This window comes from Haliaeetus leucocephalus, unplaced genomic scaffold (genome assembly GCF_000737465.1).
Source record: "Haliaeetus leucocephalus isolate CR32 unplaced genomic scaffold, Haliaeetus_leucocephalus-4.0 Scaffold328, whole genome shotgun sequence".
In the NCBI taxonomy this organism is placed as follows: Eukaryota; Metazoa; Chordata; class Aves; order Accipitriformes; family Accipitridae; genus Haliaeetus; species Haliaeetus leucocephalus.
The window spans coordinates 1,059,450-1,074,059 of record NW_010972764.1 but is presented as its reverse complement, the minus strand read 5'-3'; the positions used below and the strand labels follow the sequence as shown (position 1 = coordinate 1,074,059).

The following is a 14,610-nucleotide window of genomic DNA, read 5'->3' as shown; positions in this document are numbered from 1 at the left end:
TGTACGTATATGAAAAATAAAACCTAGGAGAACTTCTGACAGTCACTCTAATTTTATTAATACATTTCATTAATTATCCAGTTTTAATGATATATCAGTGTTTCTTTTTAAGTATTATATTTTAGTTATATAATCTAAGGAAATACTGGTTTTTAATTTTTGTGTTTAAATATTTATAAACCTGCTTTCCACTTAAATAGCCTTTTGTATCTTCACAATACCCAGGTGAGCTGAAAAAATGTATAACTGAAGGCATTTGGCTTATCTAAGGCCAGAAAGAGAGAATGAGTCCTTGGGTTTTCTAATTCTCAGTATTTTTTTCAGACAGACCAACTATTGCGAAAATCAGTGTTAAGCAGTTCCTGCCTGTATTGGGTTTGCGTGGCAAGGTCTGGGGAGCTGGGGGGGTGCTGCAGGGGTGGCTTCTGTGAGAAGATGCTGGAGGCTTCCCCCATGTCCTTCATCCTGTGCAAAACCTTTATTGATTCACTAGACATCTGTGCCCCTTTGGAGGAGGCAGGACGTTCGTAATATTTAAAGAAATACATAGTAGTGAACTGCGTGAAATAATAAAACGAAGCCCGTGGTGCTCCAGATTGGAGTTTCACACTCTCTGTCATTCCCGTTTCAGGTAATCTACAGTCTCCAATGTTTATTGTTTAGGTCTGGATAGCAAGGCAGATTTTGGCATGGAGCAACTCTTGTAACAAGCGTTTCTGCTATTCTCCTGTTTTCATCCAAATTAAGTTTCAAACTAGCATTTAGCAAAGATTTTGCTCTGCTGGGATTGGTGTATGATCTACCTTTCTTGTCCTAAATAAGACTTTTAGGTGGCGGTGCTGCTTTTTGCTGTCTTCCAGCACTTAGACATTCATGACACCTTTTTAAAATTTCATGACTTTAAATGAAAAAGAGGATATTTTTGCCACCAGATAGTACAGAATTAGGAGAGTTATCACAACAACTAGAAGCAGATCTACAGAAGAATCTAGGTATGTTCTTGTCTGACAGCTGAGATGACAGCACTTAAGAACGGAGTGTAGGGCAGCCAACGCACTACTTGGAGAGCAGGTGGTGGGACAAACCAGTGCAAGAGCCAGTCTGTCCTAGATCACACTGCCGCAAGAAAATTAAGCATGGAGACACCCTTCTCAGCTCTGAAGTCATGATCATAAGTCCTCCTGGAGCTGGATGCATAAGCTGGCTCTTTCTTACAGAATATAGTCAGAAGTAGCAGTGCCTACGTTTTGTTTAATAAGGTGTTCGGGCAGAGCGCAAGAGGCAAGGGTGTGGGTCCAGGCACGTTCTTTGCCTGATTAGCTTGAAGATTTTTCTTTCACTTCTGAACATCAGATTCCTGAGTTTCCTGGTGTTGTAGCTCATTTGTTGCATCTTGCTGAAGCTGCTGCTTTGCTTCATTTGGAAATAATTAATCATTGGACCCATGTATGGGAGTGACCCTGTTGCATAGTAATTGAAATGTTCATCTGGGAGAAGGATTTTTGCTGACTAAGCCCAAAACTACTGAACATTTAAATACTTTATATTGAGTAGTCAACAGGGCAGAAACTATTATACATCTGTCCATTCTTCCTAGCGAGTGCCCTCAGAGCTTTGGCATTAATTCATGCTCATTCTTTGACTCTTTTTGGCCAGTGAGTTTTTAATTATCGTGTAATGCAAGATCAAACCCAATCAGTCTTCCAAGTGGCTACATTTATCAATATGGTTCTGGTGAAAAGAGTTACTGTTACATCTCCTTTACCCACATTTTATTTTGAGCCTGTTTGCTTAGGCATTTTCTGGTTATGGATGTCAGAACAGGGTGGAGTGGAACGTTTCGGTGGGGAGGGCTCTGCCTTGATTTGCTGATGTGATGCAACTTATTGACTGCCTCTAAACTGCAGATTCAGGAGCATTTCCCTGCTCCCAGGTTTGGGTTTGGGTCCACACACCACCCCTCTACTGGTCCTTGATTTCATGGGAAGAAAATAAGTGAATGAGAGTCATGTAGTGTAGCTGTAGCTTTTCAAACAGAAGACTCTCATGGGAATGGAAAACGGTGAATTTTGGCAGACACCTTCACAATTTCTGGCTAGATAGCAAGGAAACATCAGAACTTACTTCCACCTGACCAGAGCCTGGATACTGTGAAACATTCTTTTCATTATCTCCATGTTGAACTGTAGCAATTTGCTGGCTTTTATAGGAAGATTAATACTGGTACAGCATGCTTGGCGTACCTCATTACCAAAGATGTGTTCTGCAAAGATCAGTTCTCTGTTCTTTGCAGAAGAGACCCATTTGTTAGAAATTTTCTCATCGCCTATAATCTCCCACTGTGCAGCTATAGTCATGCCATGTTAAACAGAATCATGTTTCACTGTCAGACGCTAGCAAAGCAAACTTTCTTTGCAGTCTGAGCTTAGAGGTAGAACTTCTTGCCAGAAACCCACTAGGCTCCTCCTGAGTGTGGTAAGATTTCTATCTCAGTCAACCAAGCAGTAGCATTTGCACGCTGTATTCGTGCTTTCCTGATTTGAAGTTTGATTAAGAGGAAAGAAAAGTACATTTTGTTCTCTGCCTCTAGGTTTTCATATAGTGCTCGGACAGGAAAGAGACAGCTATTTCAAATACACACTTAGAGAGATTGTGTACATTGTTGCACATCTTAATGCAAATGTCTGTACAGTCCAGCATTAAAAGTCTAGAAATTACCATAGGCTTTAATGTGTGCTTATGAAACAAAACATATTACATATCTACATTAAACATACTAACTGACTCTCTGTAGGAGTATCTGATATATAAGCACTATGAATTGTTCTGAAAACGTGTTTAATCCAGGGATAAAAATTTCACAAGATATGAAGTTATCTGATTTTTCCAGTTTGCATTTCTCTCACCTAACTCTAGACTCCATTGTAGTCTGCAAAGACAGCGCGCACCCCTGGGGAACGAGGCATCCCTCTAAAGATAAGCATCTGATAGAATGGGCACGAATCACCCTCTGGAGGTACTGCTCTTTTTCCATGGGGTATACAAAGGAAACAGCAATGATGAGCTTAGGCAAGACCCTTGAATTTGACATGGGTAAAGTTAGATGAGGTTAGCTCCCAAAATACCTTCAGAAAACAATTAAACAATGACAACCCTTCCAATTTCAGTCAGACAGTCTGAAAGAGTCTTTTATTTGCCTGAAAATATTTGCCTATAAAATCTGAAGAAAAGTCACAAATTCCTTAAAGCAGAAAAAGGCACCTGGAAACCTGAACTTAGATTCCCAGTTGTCACTCTTTCTCTATGCCAAACTTAAAACAATAGTTATTTTTGAAGGCAGGATGTAGTTTTGTCTGAAATACTGTTTTAGTGGCCACGATATCTTGTGAAGAGATGGATTAATCCTAGTGTTACTCACAGGAAATCTATAGTGCATTCAGAATTTAGTACAGAATAAAACAGGTGCTGATAATTAGTAATGTCCTGTAGTCAAGAGGGGTACATGTTGTGATGTCCCCTCTCATACTGTCTTATTGAAGCTAAACTGTGGTAAGAACAAAATGAATTACGGAAGTTAGAACTGAATTCGATGACAAATTCAAGTTTGATTGACAAATAACAACTCTTCAGTGGAACTTTGGGATTAAATATTTGAACACAAGAAATAAAAATCTTGTGGTAACATAACATCCTCCGTCTGCATATTGTTTCGTCTTTTTAAAATATGTTATCTTTGCATTGCATTAATGTTTGTCATTGCATTTTACCATTTAAATTTTACTAAGTTTTGAAGGTTTATAAGGTTTTCATAGGTAAATAGGCCTGACGGTATTAAGTTTTATGCTTCAATGATATTGTCGAATACTTGCAGAATACCTTCAGAAAGTGACAACACCGAAACAGTCTTTGCTTATCCTTGTTATCTCCTGCACTTTAAACAGTGTTTCATGCTGTCATTTAGAAATGATTCAGGATACTTGAATTTTGGCTCCAGATCATCTTTCTCAAAGTCATGAACCTAGACTGCTTGGATAATTGAATTTTCTCTCTTAGGTTTGAACAGGAGGACATAAGGCATAAATCAGTCAAGTAATGTAATTTATCAGGTGTCACTGCTCCTTCTCTCTTATTTAGAGCTGTATTCCTTAGCTACAGGCTAGACTAGAAAATTATTACAAATATATATGCTTTATTAGAGCCTCTCTTTTAAGACAAATTAATTGAACTCGGCTGGCAATGTTGCAGTCTTCAAGAAGAATCAGGCCAATCAAAGTTCCATTACAGGCTTTTGCAAAGGCAGATTTTTAATCCTGTACTAGTCAGGGCAGGGGACTTCCATGTTAACATGTCTCTGAACAGGATTAATTTCTTGTGGAGTTATAAGACTATTCCAATTCAACCCAAAAGTTATAAAAAATACTTAGAAATTATGAAATCTTGGTTTAGTTCAGAATTATGTAACTTAATTAGACATTCTTTTTTTTGTTATACCTGCTTGCTAAGTATAATGGAATCAGTAAGCCAGTCAGCGAAAGTCGGCTGGCATACATCGCTTGTGGCTTTCCTGCGGCTGGACTCTGTATTACTCATCAGGACCCTCTGGGCCCAGTTGTTCAGCCAGTTTTCAATCCATCCCGCTTGCCACTTCTCTAGCCCGTACTTTGTTGACTTGTCTATCAGAAGGTTATGGGAGACAGTGTCAAAACCCTCACTAAAGTTGGGATAAGTAACATCCACTGTTCTCCCCTCATCATCTACCTAGTCACCTCATTGTAGACAGCTGTTCAAGGAATGTATACTATACCGTATTTCCAGACCGTAAACTGATCTTGTTATTTTTAACGTCATTAGTGTCATAATGTTAATTTTTTAATGTGCAGTTTCTGCCTGAAGAGAAAATTCTAAGAGCCCCTCTATGAACACTCTATGAATTGCTGTAAAACTGTGAAAAGACTGCTCCTTGTAATAAATTTTTTAATGCTTTGGAAAGAAGAAAACACAGGGGAACACTCGCTGCAGACCAAACTCCACACTGAAAAGATTCTTTAGAATATTCTTCTGTTTCAGAGCCAAAGTACCTCAGAGCTTTCCCTTAGAAGATTCCTCTTCCCACTCCCCAATTTAAATCACAAGAAATCTAATATCATAATGGCAGATAAGGTCACACATTTTCCTTAGGACCGAAAAAGCTACATCTGTCCTGCAAAAATGTCATCAGAACATCCTAGTATTGGTATGAAGTGTTGCAAACTGTAGTGTTTTATGAAGAACATGACTGGCAATCTGGTCCAATTAATAATTTTTTCATTGTTTGCATTGTTGTTCATTTAATAACTAGAATAAACTTAATGTGAAATTCAGGTATAAGAAAATACTATTATTTTGGACTCATAGCTCACTGTGTGCATGAGCTGGGCATTTCATGACCAAAGTGATACAAAATTGGGAAAAAAGGCTCTTAGTGAGCTGGAAAGTGGACCCATATTCATAATTCCCATACTGTTTCTCTGTACTTGCTCCCTTTTTGGATTTGAATGTATGTCATGTTTCTTGAAATGCTGCTTTTAATATCTGTGTAATAGAATCTGGCTCAGCAGGAGGGAAATAGTTACCCTCTGTAATCACTGAAAGGTTTTACCCATTTTTAGTCATTTTTATATTGCTGTTCTGCTGTTTTCTTATTAATTTCAGCAGTTTCTTATTACAAGTATTTTTGTGTCACTGCAGCATCATTCCAATATTGCCGGTTGTTATCAAGTGTTGAACAAAAATATGCAAAGCCTCATCTACTTTGGGATGATTGCAAATGTGCTTCTCAGGGCAGAACTTAAGCAGTATTCCTAACGCCATAACCGTGGGTAGAAATAGGGCATCATTGTTTCCATACTGGGCACCATGAATGAGGGGCTCCTCCGTACTGGTTGTGCAGAGTACTGGTCCTGCTCAGGCCAGGACTCCTGTTGGGCAGTCTCTTCCCAGTATTACCTGTAGCTGTTCCCAGTATGCGATTCAGTGCGTCTTCTGCTGCTTTAGCTCCATCTGATGCTCCCACAGTGCCTGTGCTCCTGGGTAGGGCATCAAACAATTTCTAAAGGGTAAAAGTTTGCGCTGCAGCCTAAGCTGCACACAACCCCCTGCGTTCCTCCACTGCTGATCCCACTCACCTGTACTTACATGAGCAGTGCTGAAGCTCTGGCATCGGCAGGCAGCCACGTCCTCTGCTCTTTGATGTACCATCCACGGGACCTTCTCTCGTCACAACCACTTAAATAAGCCCTTGTGATAGAAGCAGCAGTTTGTGGCCCATCGATCGTAGAGTTTCCAGCGATGCTGGCACTGGGGAAGGTGAACTGCTTTGGCAACGGGAGGAGATCCCAGTGGTGTTGCTGGAGGTGGTTAGTAGTGATGCTTCGAGGTAGTGCTACGGCTCAAGAGAGAGTTCGATGATGTGCTGAGTACGGTTGAGGGAGTCATCTTCCATGCAGGACCAAGCCTGAAAGTGACAAAGATACTCAGATTAACCGCAGATTATTAGAACTTCACCTGGGGCTACATCCAGGCATATTGGTTGTATGCTGTGAACAAGATGCTGTGTGTTGCCCTTTCACTGAGAAACAGTGGACTTCACTCTGCATCGCTGGTTTATCTCGTGCCTTTTCTCGGTACTAAACTCACTTAGAACAGATGCTTTCCACTTGCCAGGTAATTACTTTAACTAGGGAGTATTCTATCGTGCGTGCCTCCAAAACGCTGACTTCCATAGCTTGTATGTGGTTTAGAACACTTCAACTCAGTGGAAAATAAACTTTTAAAAATGTTTTTAAAGTGGCAAAACATTGCTCTTCAGAAAAGCGCAGTCTCACTAGACTTTATGGAATTACTGCTGTACGCGGTCTAAATTCTAAATCTGACTATGGTTAGGGTAAGCCCAGTGCCTTGCTTTCTAGGACGCCCGAGAGCCTCCGGGCACAGCAAGCCCTAGCGGAGGCAGGCTGGCTGCTCGGGTGAGCAGAGCCCAGCCATGGGACCAGGGAGCTGGCGCAGTGAGCGGGTGCAGGCACCTCAGTCCTCTCCGTTTCCTCTAAAACAGAGGCAATAATACCTACATAATGTATCTGGAGATTTTCTGATAATTCCCGTGCAAGAGAGAGAGAGGTTTTGTCGTCCTTAGGTGGAGTGAATTGACTTTAGTTCAGTCAGCGCAGCCGTAAAGCTTTAACTAAAGAGTTGGATCTGTCTTTGCTGTAGTTCTGTGCAAGTGATTATGAAATTTCTATTATGGAAGAGATCCTTGAGATGAAACTAGGGTTTGGATTGTGAGACTAAAGGACAAGGCCCTCTTGGCCATATTACTATTAGAAGCCTAGGAGTAAATTTGAAGAGGAAAAGGTTGTTTTGGAGTGAGATACTGGTTTAATTCAGTAATGGATTTTTTCAATCCTTGTTTTATTAGGGTTGTCCGGGGATTTCTTGCGTTCTGGACGATACTCTGCTCATACCATCAACGGTGCCTGGTCACCCTGGTCTCCGTGGTCTCAGTGCAGTCGTGACTGCAGCAGAGGAATACGGAATCGCAAACGGGTCTGCAGCAATCCCGAGCCCAAGTACGGGGGACTGCCTTGCCTTGGCCCATCTCTAGAGTACCAGGAATGCAACATTTTGCCTTGTCCAGGTAAGAGTCAAATGAAATGAGAGAAGTATGTGAAAATAAAATAACTCCTCTTCAAGGCTATATCTTGCAATAGTTGGTTTGTTTTGTCCTTTTTTCGGTCGGTGAGTTTGGGGTTTGGTTTGGGTTTTGAATAAACTACAGCTCAAATTTACCTTTATAATATAAGTGGATTTGGGTAAGATTCCCATGTGATGTCAATCGTTTTATCACCAACAGTATTAATAGCTATGTCTTTTTTTCAGTCGTGAGACTTTGACTGTAAAAATATCATTTCAATAAGTAAACTTATAAGAGGGAAAAGTCAAAAGAAATCTGGCAAGACATCAGAAACCAGGCATAGTCTTTATTTAAACTCAAAATACCATTTTCATCACAGTGATTGCTGGCATTAAATCTGTGCTAGCTTTTGTGTGTAGAGCCTCCAGCAAACAAGGTTCAGAAGTGATCACCAAACTAGATGGTAACTCAAGTAGGCCATAAAGATCATTCTTGGAATCTTGAGCTTCTCCTTCATGGAAAGTTGTTTTACGATTCTGTGAAAAAGATTACAAATAGAATATAGGTCTTCAAGAAACTAGTTTGGGTTATAAATCATTGTTGTATCTTAGACATTTGGGGGAAAAAAATATCTTGGTTTGTCACCTCTCGCCCCTCATAAAACAGACATCCAAATTCAAAGGCTTTTGAGCTTTGCAGAGGCTTTGTGGAATAAAGAAAGGGGAAAGATATAGGAGAACACATGAAGAAAAGAAAATGCAATTGGAGTAGGAGGAAAGAATTCAAGGTAAGAAACAATAGAGAGGAGGAAGAAGAATGAATGAGAGACTCAGTTCTTTCCAGTATCAACAAGTAAATTTAGAAATAAGCTTTCATACATCTTCAATTGTATTAATTATGTATAACAGTGCTGCGTATTTTATTGTTGAAGACTTGGAGCTTTTGGCATTTATTCAAGTGCGGATCTGAAGGATTACTATGGCAATATCCATATTACGTATGTATATTACTATAGTAAAACATACATCTGCGTGTGTATTTATCTATGGCTATATGTATCTATATGGTTCCAAGTTAAAACTGTGTATATTAATGCGTTAGGTCAAAGGTTTAGGAGACCGTTGTACTAACATGTGCCAGCCTCCCCAGGGATGCATGCAGTAGGTGAAGCAAGCTAGAATGCAGCAGCACCTCTTCAGGTCCTTCCCCCCCTCCAGGAGACGCTGCCTCGGCTTCTTTGAAGCAGGCGAGCGGTGTGGTACGAGCTAACAGCTCTGCTCACAAGCTTTCAGATATCCGATTGTGTCACCACAGTGTAGTAACTGAAGTACCTTCCTTAAATGGGCCCAGAGGATCTACAAAACAGGGCCAGGTTTGCTGTTCATCCCTTGCTGTTGATTCTTAAATTAAGTGCTGTCTTGAATTTTGTTGGAGTTTTTCAAAGTTAAAATAAGTTAAAGGTTTTCAGAAGTGGTATTTTTAATTAGCTCTGCAGCTTGTACGCTGTTACGTTTTTTTGAAGGAAGCTCTTACAACCAGTAAAACACATAGTTATGCAGATGTAAGTTTGATGCAGAGGCCCTTGTTGTTTATGAGATAGCCAATACCCCGAACTAAAATACATGGAGTTGTAAGGCAGAACTTGAAATTGTGCTTTATATAAAAATTATTCCCTCTTCTGCTGTCTCTGAATTTGAAGATATTTTTAAAGATCACTTGGTTTAAAGTGGGGTGGGCCTTTCTGAAGCGAGAAGGGGTGTCCTAATGTATCTAATAACTTTCTTCAGAGGCAAGTTTCATTTTTCTTTTTAGTGCAAAGCAAATTTGAATAAAGATGTAGAGCTTGAATGAAGTATTTAGATGTATGATAGCCTGCAAGGAATCACAAAGTTCCTCAGCTACAGAACTACGTTTGCCAGTAATTAAGAAGAAATGTAAGGGGCTAAGTCAGTTCCCAGATAAATCTGAAGGGAAAACATTGCAAGCAGTAGATGTAATTGATTATTTTTTTTTCTTTAAGACATGGGAGAGTAAAAAATGATTGCAGAATAAGGCTTATCCATAAATTAGACCTGATTATAAATTTGTGGAAAGGGAATAAACTTTTATTAGGGAAGCATACTAATGAAAGTCACAGAAAGCTAAATTGGTGGGTAAACACAAACATCTATTAGGTTGACATTCATGAGACCTCATCAGGAAAGGGGAGACATAAATAGTATATGGGTGAAAAGCCTTAGCTCCAGGCCCATGCGTACAAACCTGGCAGACCCCACAGCAGGGGCGCAGAGGAGAGCAGCCAGTAATAAAATGGTTGGAGCAATTTTCAGCCTCCTTGTTAACCACTCTGTGAGGGACTGGATTTCATTTCCTGGGTGCTTATCTTTAGGACAGCTATATAAACTCATTCTTACTCTCTGCATAGTTCATTCTTGCCCAGGTAAATAAATGAGGTGCAGACAGAAAGGCTAAGGAACGTGAGATTTTTGTTCTGACCTCGACCCGAAAGTAATGGCCATAGTACCAGAAATAAAAATGCATCAGAGAAGCATCTGGTGCTTTCTAAGATTTACCTGAGCTCCCTCGGGAGGAGGACAGCTTCACCTGCTCCCTGCTGACACCGAGCCATTTAGTTACAGGCCAGTCATCAGCCTTTCAGAAATATTCGGAGGAGGAGGAAGGGGTGAGATGACAGCCATAAACCTTCCTGCTAGTGCAGACTCCGGTTCTGCTTTGCTCCCTGTTCTGCTAATTGCGGGCAAGATCAACCCCTTACGATGTAAACTGCTGAGAAAGATTAGCAACAGAGAAATACACTGAGTGTGCTTAAGTCATGCTGGAAGTCAATAGTACTTTATGCTTCTAAATCAGTTAATCTGGGCTCGGTGTCATCCTGCAAGATGCTAATTGCTCTGAAGGACTGACACAGTGAAAAAGCCTATGGAGCAATCACTGAGTGTGTAAGGCTCTCTTGTCTGGTTAAGTGTCTTGCAGCATCCCTTTAAATATACTTATCAATATATTAATAGCTAGTAAGTTATGGTTAAATGTGCTGCAGGATCCCAGAACTTTAAAAAAATACTGAACCCATCTAGAACGTGCCTTCAGCAGCTGCTATTAAATCTTTCTTGAGCCTTCAGAGGAGAGAGAAACAGTGACATTTTTCCCACAGCTTGTAGCAAAGTAAATGGTCCACTGACATGCGGATTGATAGCAGTCACTGGACAGATTACTTTTTGTTCACAGTATTTGAAGGCTGAATATATAATAGTAAATTGAACAGTGCCAGAAAATTGCCAGAAATTGCACCCAGGCCCAGGAATATGATTTGTCTGTATTGTACAAGTTTTAGACTGATCCCTCGTACAATTTTGCCTTTGACTAACTAGCACTCTCCCAAATAATCTGCAGAAGTAGTTTGGGAGCCAGTGTAGGGTAAGGCCTGTTCCCAGTCCTCAGTTTCCCTGTGGCCAAATGGCTTTGAGGGGCAGGAGGATTTGCACTGTTGTCTTGCACTAGCAAATGATGCTTTGGCCCCGTGCCTCAGCTCCTTTTTATGGCTCAGAGGTGTGGTGAATAGAGTTTTGCTGCAAGCACTGAGCAGCCTCAATAACTTTGGAAAGGATCTGTGGATGCTCACGGACAATTCTGTTTCCTTTGAGTTACTAATATGGGGTCAATATGAAAAGAAAGGAATCTGTAATCAGACGTATTAGGGTTTTGTTTTCCTTGGGGGCTTGTGAGATATTTACATTGCAAAGAGAAATGGATGGTGAAGGGAAGCATTGTTTGAATGGTAAATTCTGCAAATTTACAAAAAAATTACAGGAATTTACTAACTAAACTATTTGTTTGCCTGAAAATAATAACCAAACGTAAGGAATTCTGTCCTAGTTCACAATATGACACAGCTCTTATTACTGTAGGAAAAAACAACTTTTTCATCATTTTTGTCTTGTTTTGTTTCTTTTTGCCTTCTCTTTTATTCTTCTGCACAGAGGGACACTTGGCTGATGTGCCTTAATTAGGAGTTTAAAGCAAGGCTACATGAGCACCATTGCGTAGCACGAGCTACAGGAGTTCCTGTTCCCTCTTCTCCTCCACACATAGTGGTGGATCAGAGGGAAAGGACAGCTGCTGTCTCTTAGATTTGAAATCCTGATACTTCATGACAATATTTTGGGATTTTACTGGTTTCAAATTTGTATTATAGTAGTTTAGTTTGGTTTCATTACAACATTTTAGCCGAGAAGAACTGAATAAATTCATATATCGCTAAACGTGCTAATAACAATAAAGAGTTTCAGATATACAAAACTCCCTGAAAGACTGTTTAAGTTATTTATGCATCCTCTAAAGCCAGTTATTGCTTGTTGGGTTTTTTCTTCGTTATTGCTTTTTTTTTTTCCTCCTATTTTTTTTTTCCTTGCAGTCATACTTGGCCACAAGGAAACAGGGATACATTTAAAGGAACAGAGAAAATTTATCCTGCAGTAACTTCCTAATCAGGGGGAAAAACTTACGCCAATCCAATCAGGCTTGTCTCTGAGGCTGCCGAAGCCCATCTCTCCACATGCACTGATCTCACTAGGCTGCTTCTGTAGCCAGCGAGGAGAGGGCTGAACTGCCCTTTGGAAGCAACTGTTGCTTTTCTAACTTAAGAGTCTCAGTTACAGGCTTAAACCCGGGTCGATCCTTAGATTTTGTTGTTGTACTTTCCTTAGAAGCATGCATTTGCCTTCTGCGTTTCTGCACTGCACTATGTTGACTGTTTCATCCAGCATTGCTTTTATCAGTAAAAGGTATCTGTAGCATCACAGCAACAAGAGTTTGCCTTTGCAAACTATGGTGTAAAAATTGCTCTTTCCCGCACTGAAACATGCAGCAATACCCCGCAGGATTAGGAAAAAGCAGTAGACTGAGTGATGTGGAGTGGGATGATCCCCAGGTGCCTGGAAGGGAGCAGTACTCTCCTGGGGCTGTAGGCTGCCCAGCACCCAGTGCCCCTGGGTTTAACTTTTACTGGGAACCACACCGCCGGCGTTTCCGCGCGTGGAAGGGACTGCTGCCCCTCTCTTTGCGCTCTTTCTTGCACGTACAAAAGACTGACCTCTCAGCATTTTTATTCTCTTTTGCTACACTTTCAAAAAGATGAACGTGAAAAGTTATAAACCTAAAGGCATATACCAAAAAACCTGAAGATTTTGTTGTTGTTGTTGTTGTTGTTTAAATTTGAAGTGAGACCAGACAGTATGTGAAAGAGCCTGCAATCCCATCTGAGTTCTCATGAAAGCAGGTGAGGTCAGCGTGTCTGCCCACGCTTCCTTCCACTTCCTTGTAAAACCCAAAGTGCATAGCAGGGTGTCCAGTTTACTTAATTGTCTCTCAGAAAGTCTCCAGTAGTGTGGATGTTTTGTCATGTCCCCAGGAGATCCTGTTTCTGTACACTGTTTCTCCCTAGTACATCCTCTTCCCTATGGCTTTTTTTTTTATCATTATAGTGAAGAAATATTTATTAACCACAACAGCCAGTAGGCAAAAAGTTGTTTGCTTTGCTATAAAGGAAAGTGCATTGTTTGAGAGCACCCTGCTAGCTGAAGGATGCCTTCTTCCAAAAGGGACCAACCTCAGTAATTGTCAGAAAACGTAAAGACTCTTTATAGCTTTCACTGTGGAACTGCTTTAACGACTTCCTTTTGTCCAACAGCTCTACAAAACCGTTATGTAAAGAAACTGTAGTGACTGGAACTTTCCTTGCAGCTGTGTATTTTGCCTCCTATAAGAAGCAGAAATAACATAAAGGACTCCATGACAAAAGGAAAAAAAAAAAACAAACCCAGATGGTGCTGTGTGGCTAAGCAACTTTAAAGAAAGATGAAAGAAACCACAGAGCTCTCTTTAGGTCTTGTAAAAACTCAAGCAGTAAATACCCACTCCTTTGATCTTATTTAACCATGATGATGCTTTATCATCCTCTGTTGCTGAGAAGGAAGAGTTCTGGGGACAAAGAAAAGAGGCAGTTATGATAGTCCTTGAAAGGCCTAGAGATTTAGGATGGCAGCCTGTCAGTAAATAGTTGCTAAGAAAAAGTTATAATTACACTGTCCAGCTCAGCCATGATCGAATCTAACATTGCCTGTTGTATTACGTCTGTCCTTTCCCATCTTCCTCAGACCCACTTCTCCCTTTACATCCGAAGCCCTATAGTCCAGCCGTGATCACTGCAGTTGTGGCGCACGGTGACGTTCCTGGATGTCACATCGGTCTCTGCGTTCTCGGCCACCTATAGATAGATGGCAGATGGCAGTTTCAAATGCATGTGCATTTGTAATTCTCATTCTGGTCCATTGAAAAATAAGTAGAAAGTGTTGGGGATCACTGTCTCCATTCCAGTGAACAAGCCCCGGGTAACGTTTGCAGACAATTTATCTCTTGTCTAGGCAATCTCAGGCTGTCATTCTGTTTCATGGAGGTTCACAACACTGCAGCAGGAATGCCTCTGATTATTCATTTGAGCTAGACGAGGATGGTTTTAAAATAAAAAAAAAAAAAAAAAAAGAAAAAAGGGAATATCTGGAAAGGTAAAACCTTAATATCACATGAAATAAATAGCTTGGGTAACAGCTTCTGCTTTTATTTGACTTTTTTTTTTTTTTTTAAAAAAGGCAAGTTTTGAATAAAAGATACCATGTCCTGAAATTGTTATAAAATTGCATAGTATGTTCCACCTGCACTGAAGACAAATGACGTGTGGCTTTCTTAGCTATGAGCTTGCATAATACTACATTAAAAGAGTCATCTCGGGCAAAAAGACATATTTGTTTTCCAGTGACTATATGAATAAGAGAACAAGTCAAGCACTCTACTGAGATGCAGTATTTATTTATGATAGGTGGTATAAAACTCTCATACATCTGTATAGCTAGATGATTTGGCTGATA

At 40.4% G+C, this 14,610-nt stretch overlaps 1 protein-coding gene across 1 annotated transcript in view; it reads left to right on the top strand.

The window, feature by feature from the left end:
* The window catches only part of SEMA5A (sema domain, seven thrombospondin repeats (type 1 and type 1-like), transmembrane domain (TM) and short cytoplasmic domain, (semaphorin) 5A), a 222,359-nt gene that overhangs the window by 192,587 nt on the left and 15,162 nt on the right, over nt 1-14,610 (top strand). Inside the window, exon 16 of the mRNA XM_010571431.1 lies at nt 7,454-7,672. Coding sequence (XP_010569733.1) covers nt 7,454-7,672 — 219 coding nt within the window. The remainder of the gene's footprint in view (nt 1-7,453; nt 7,673-14,610) is intronic.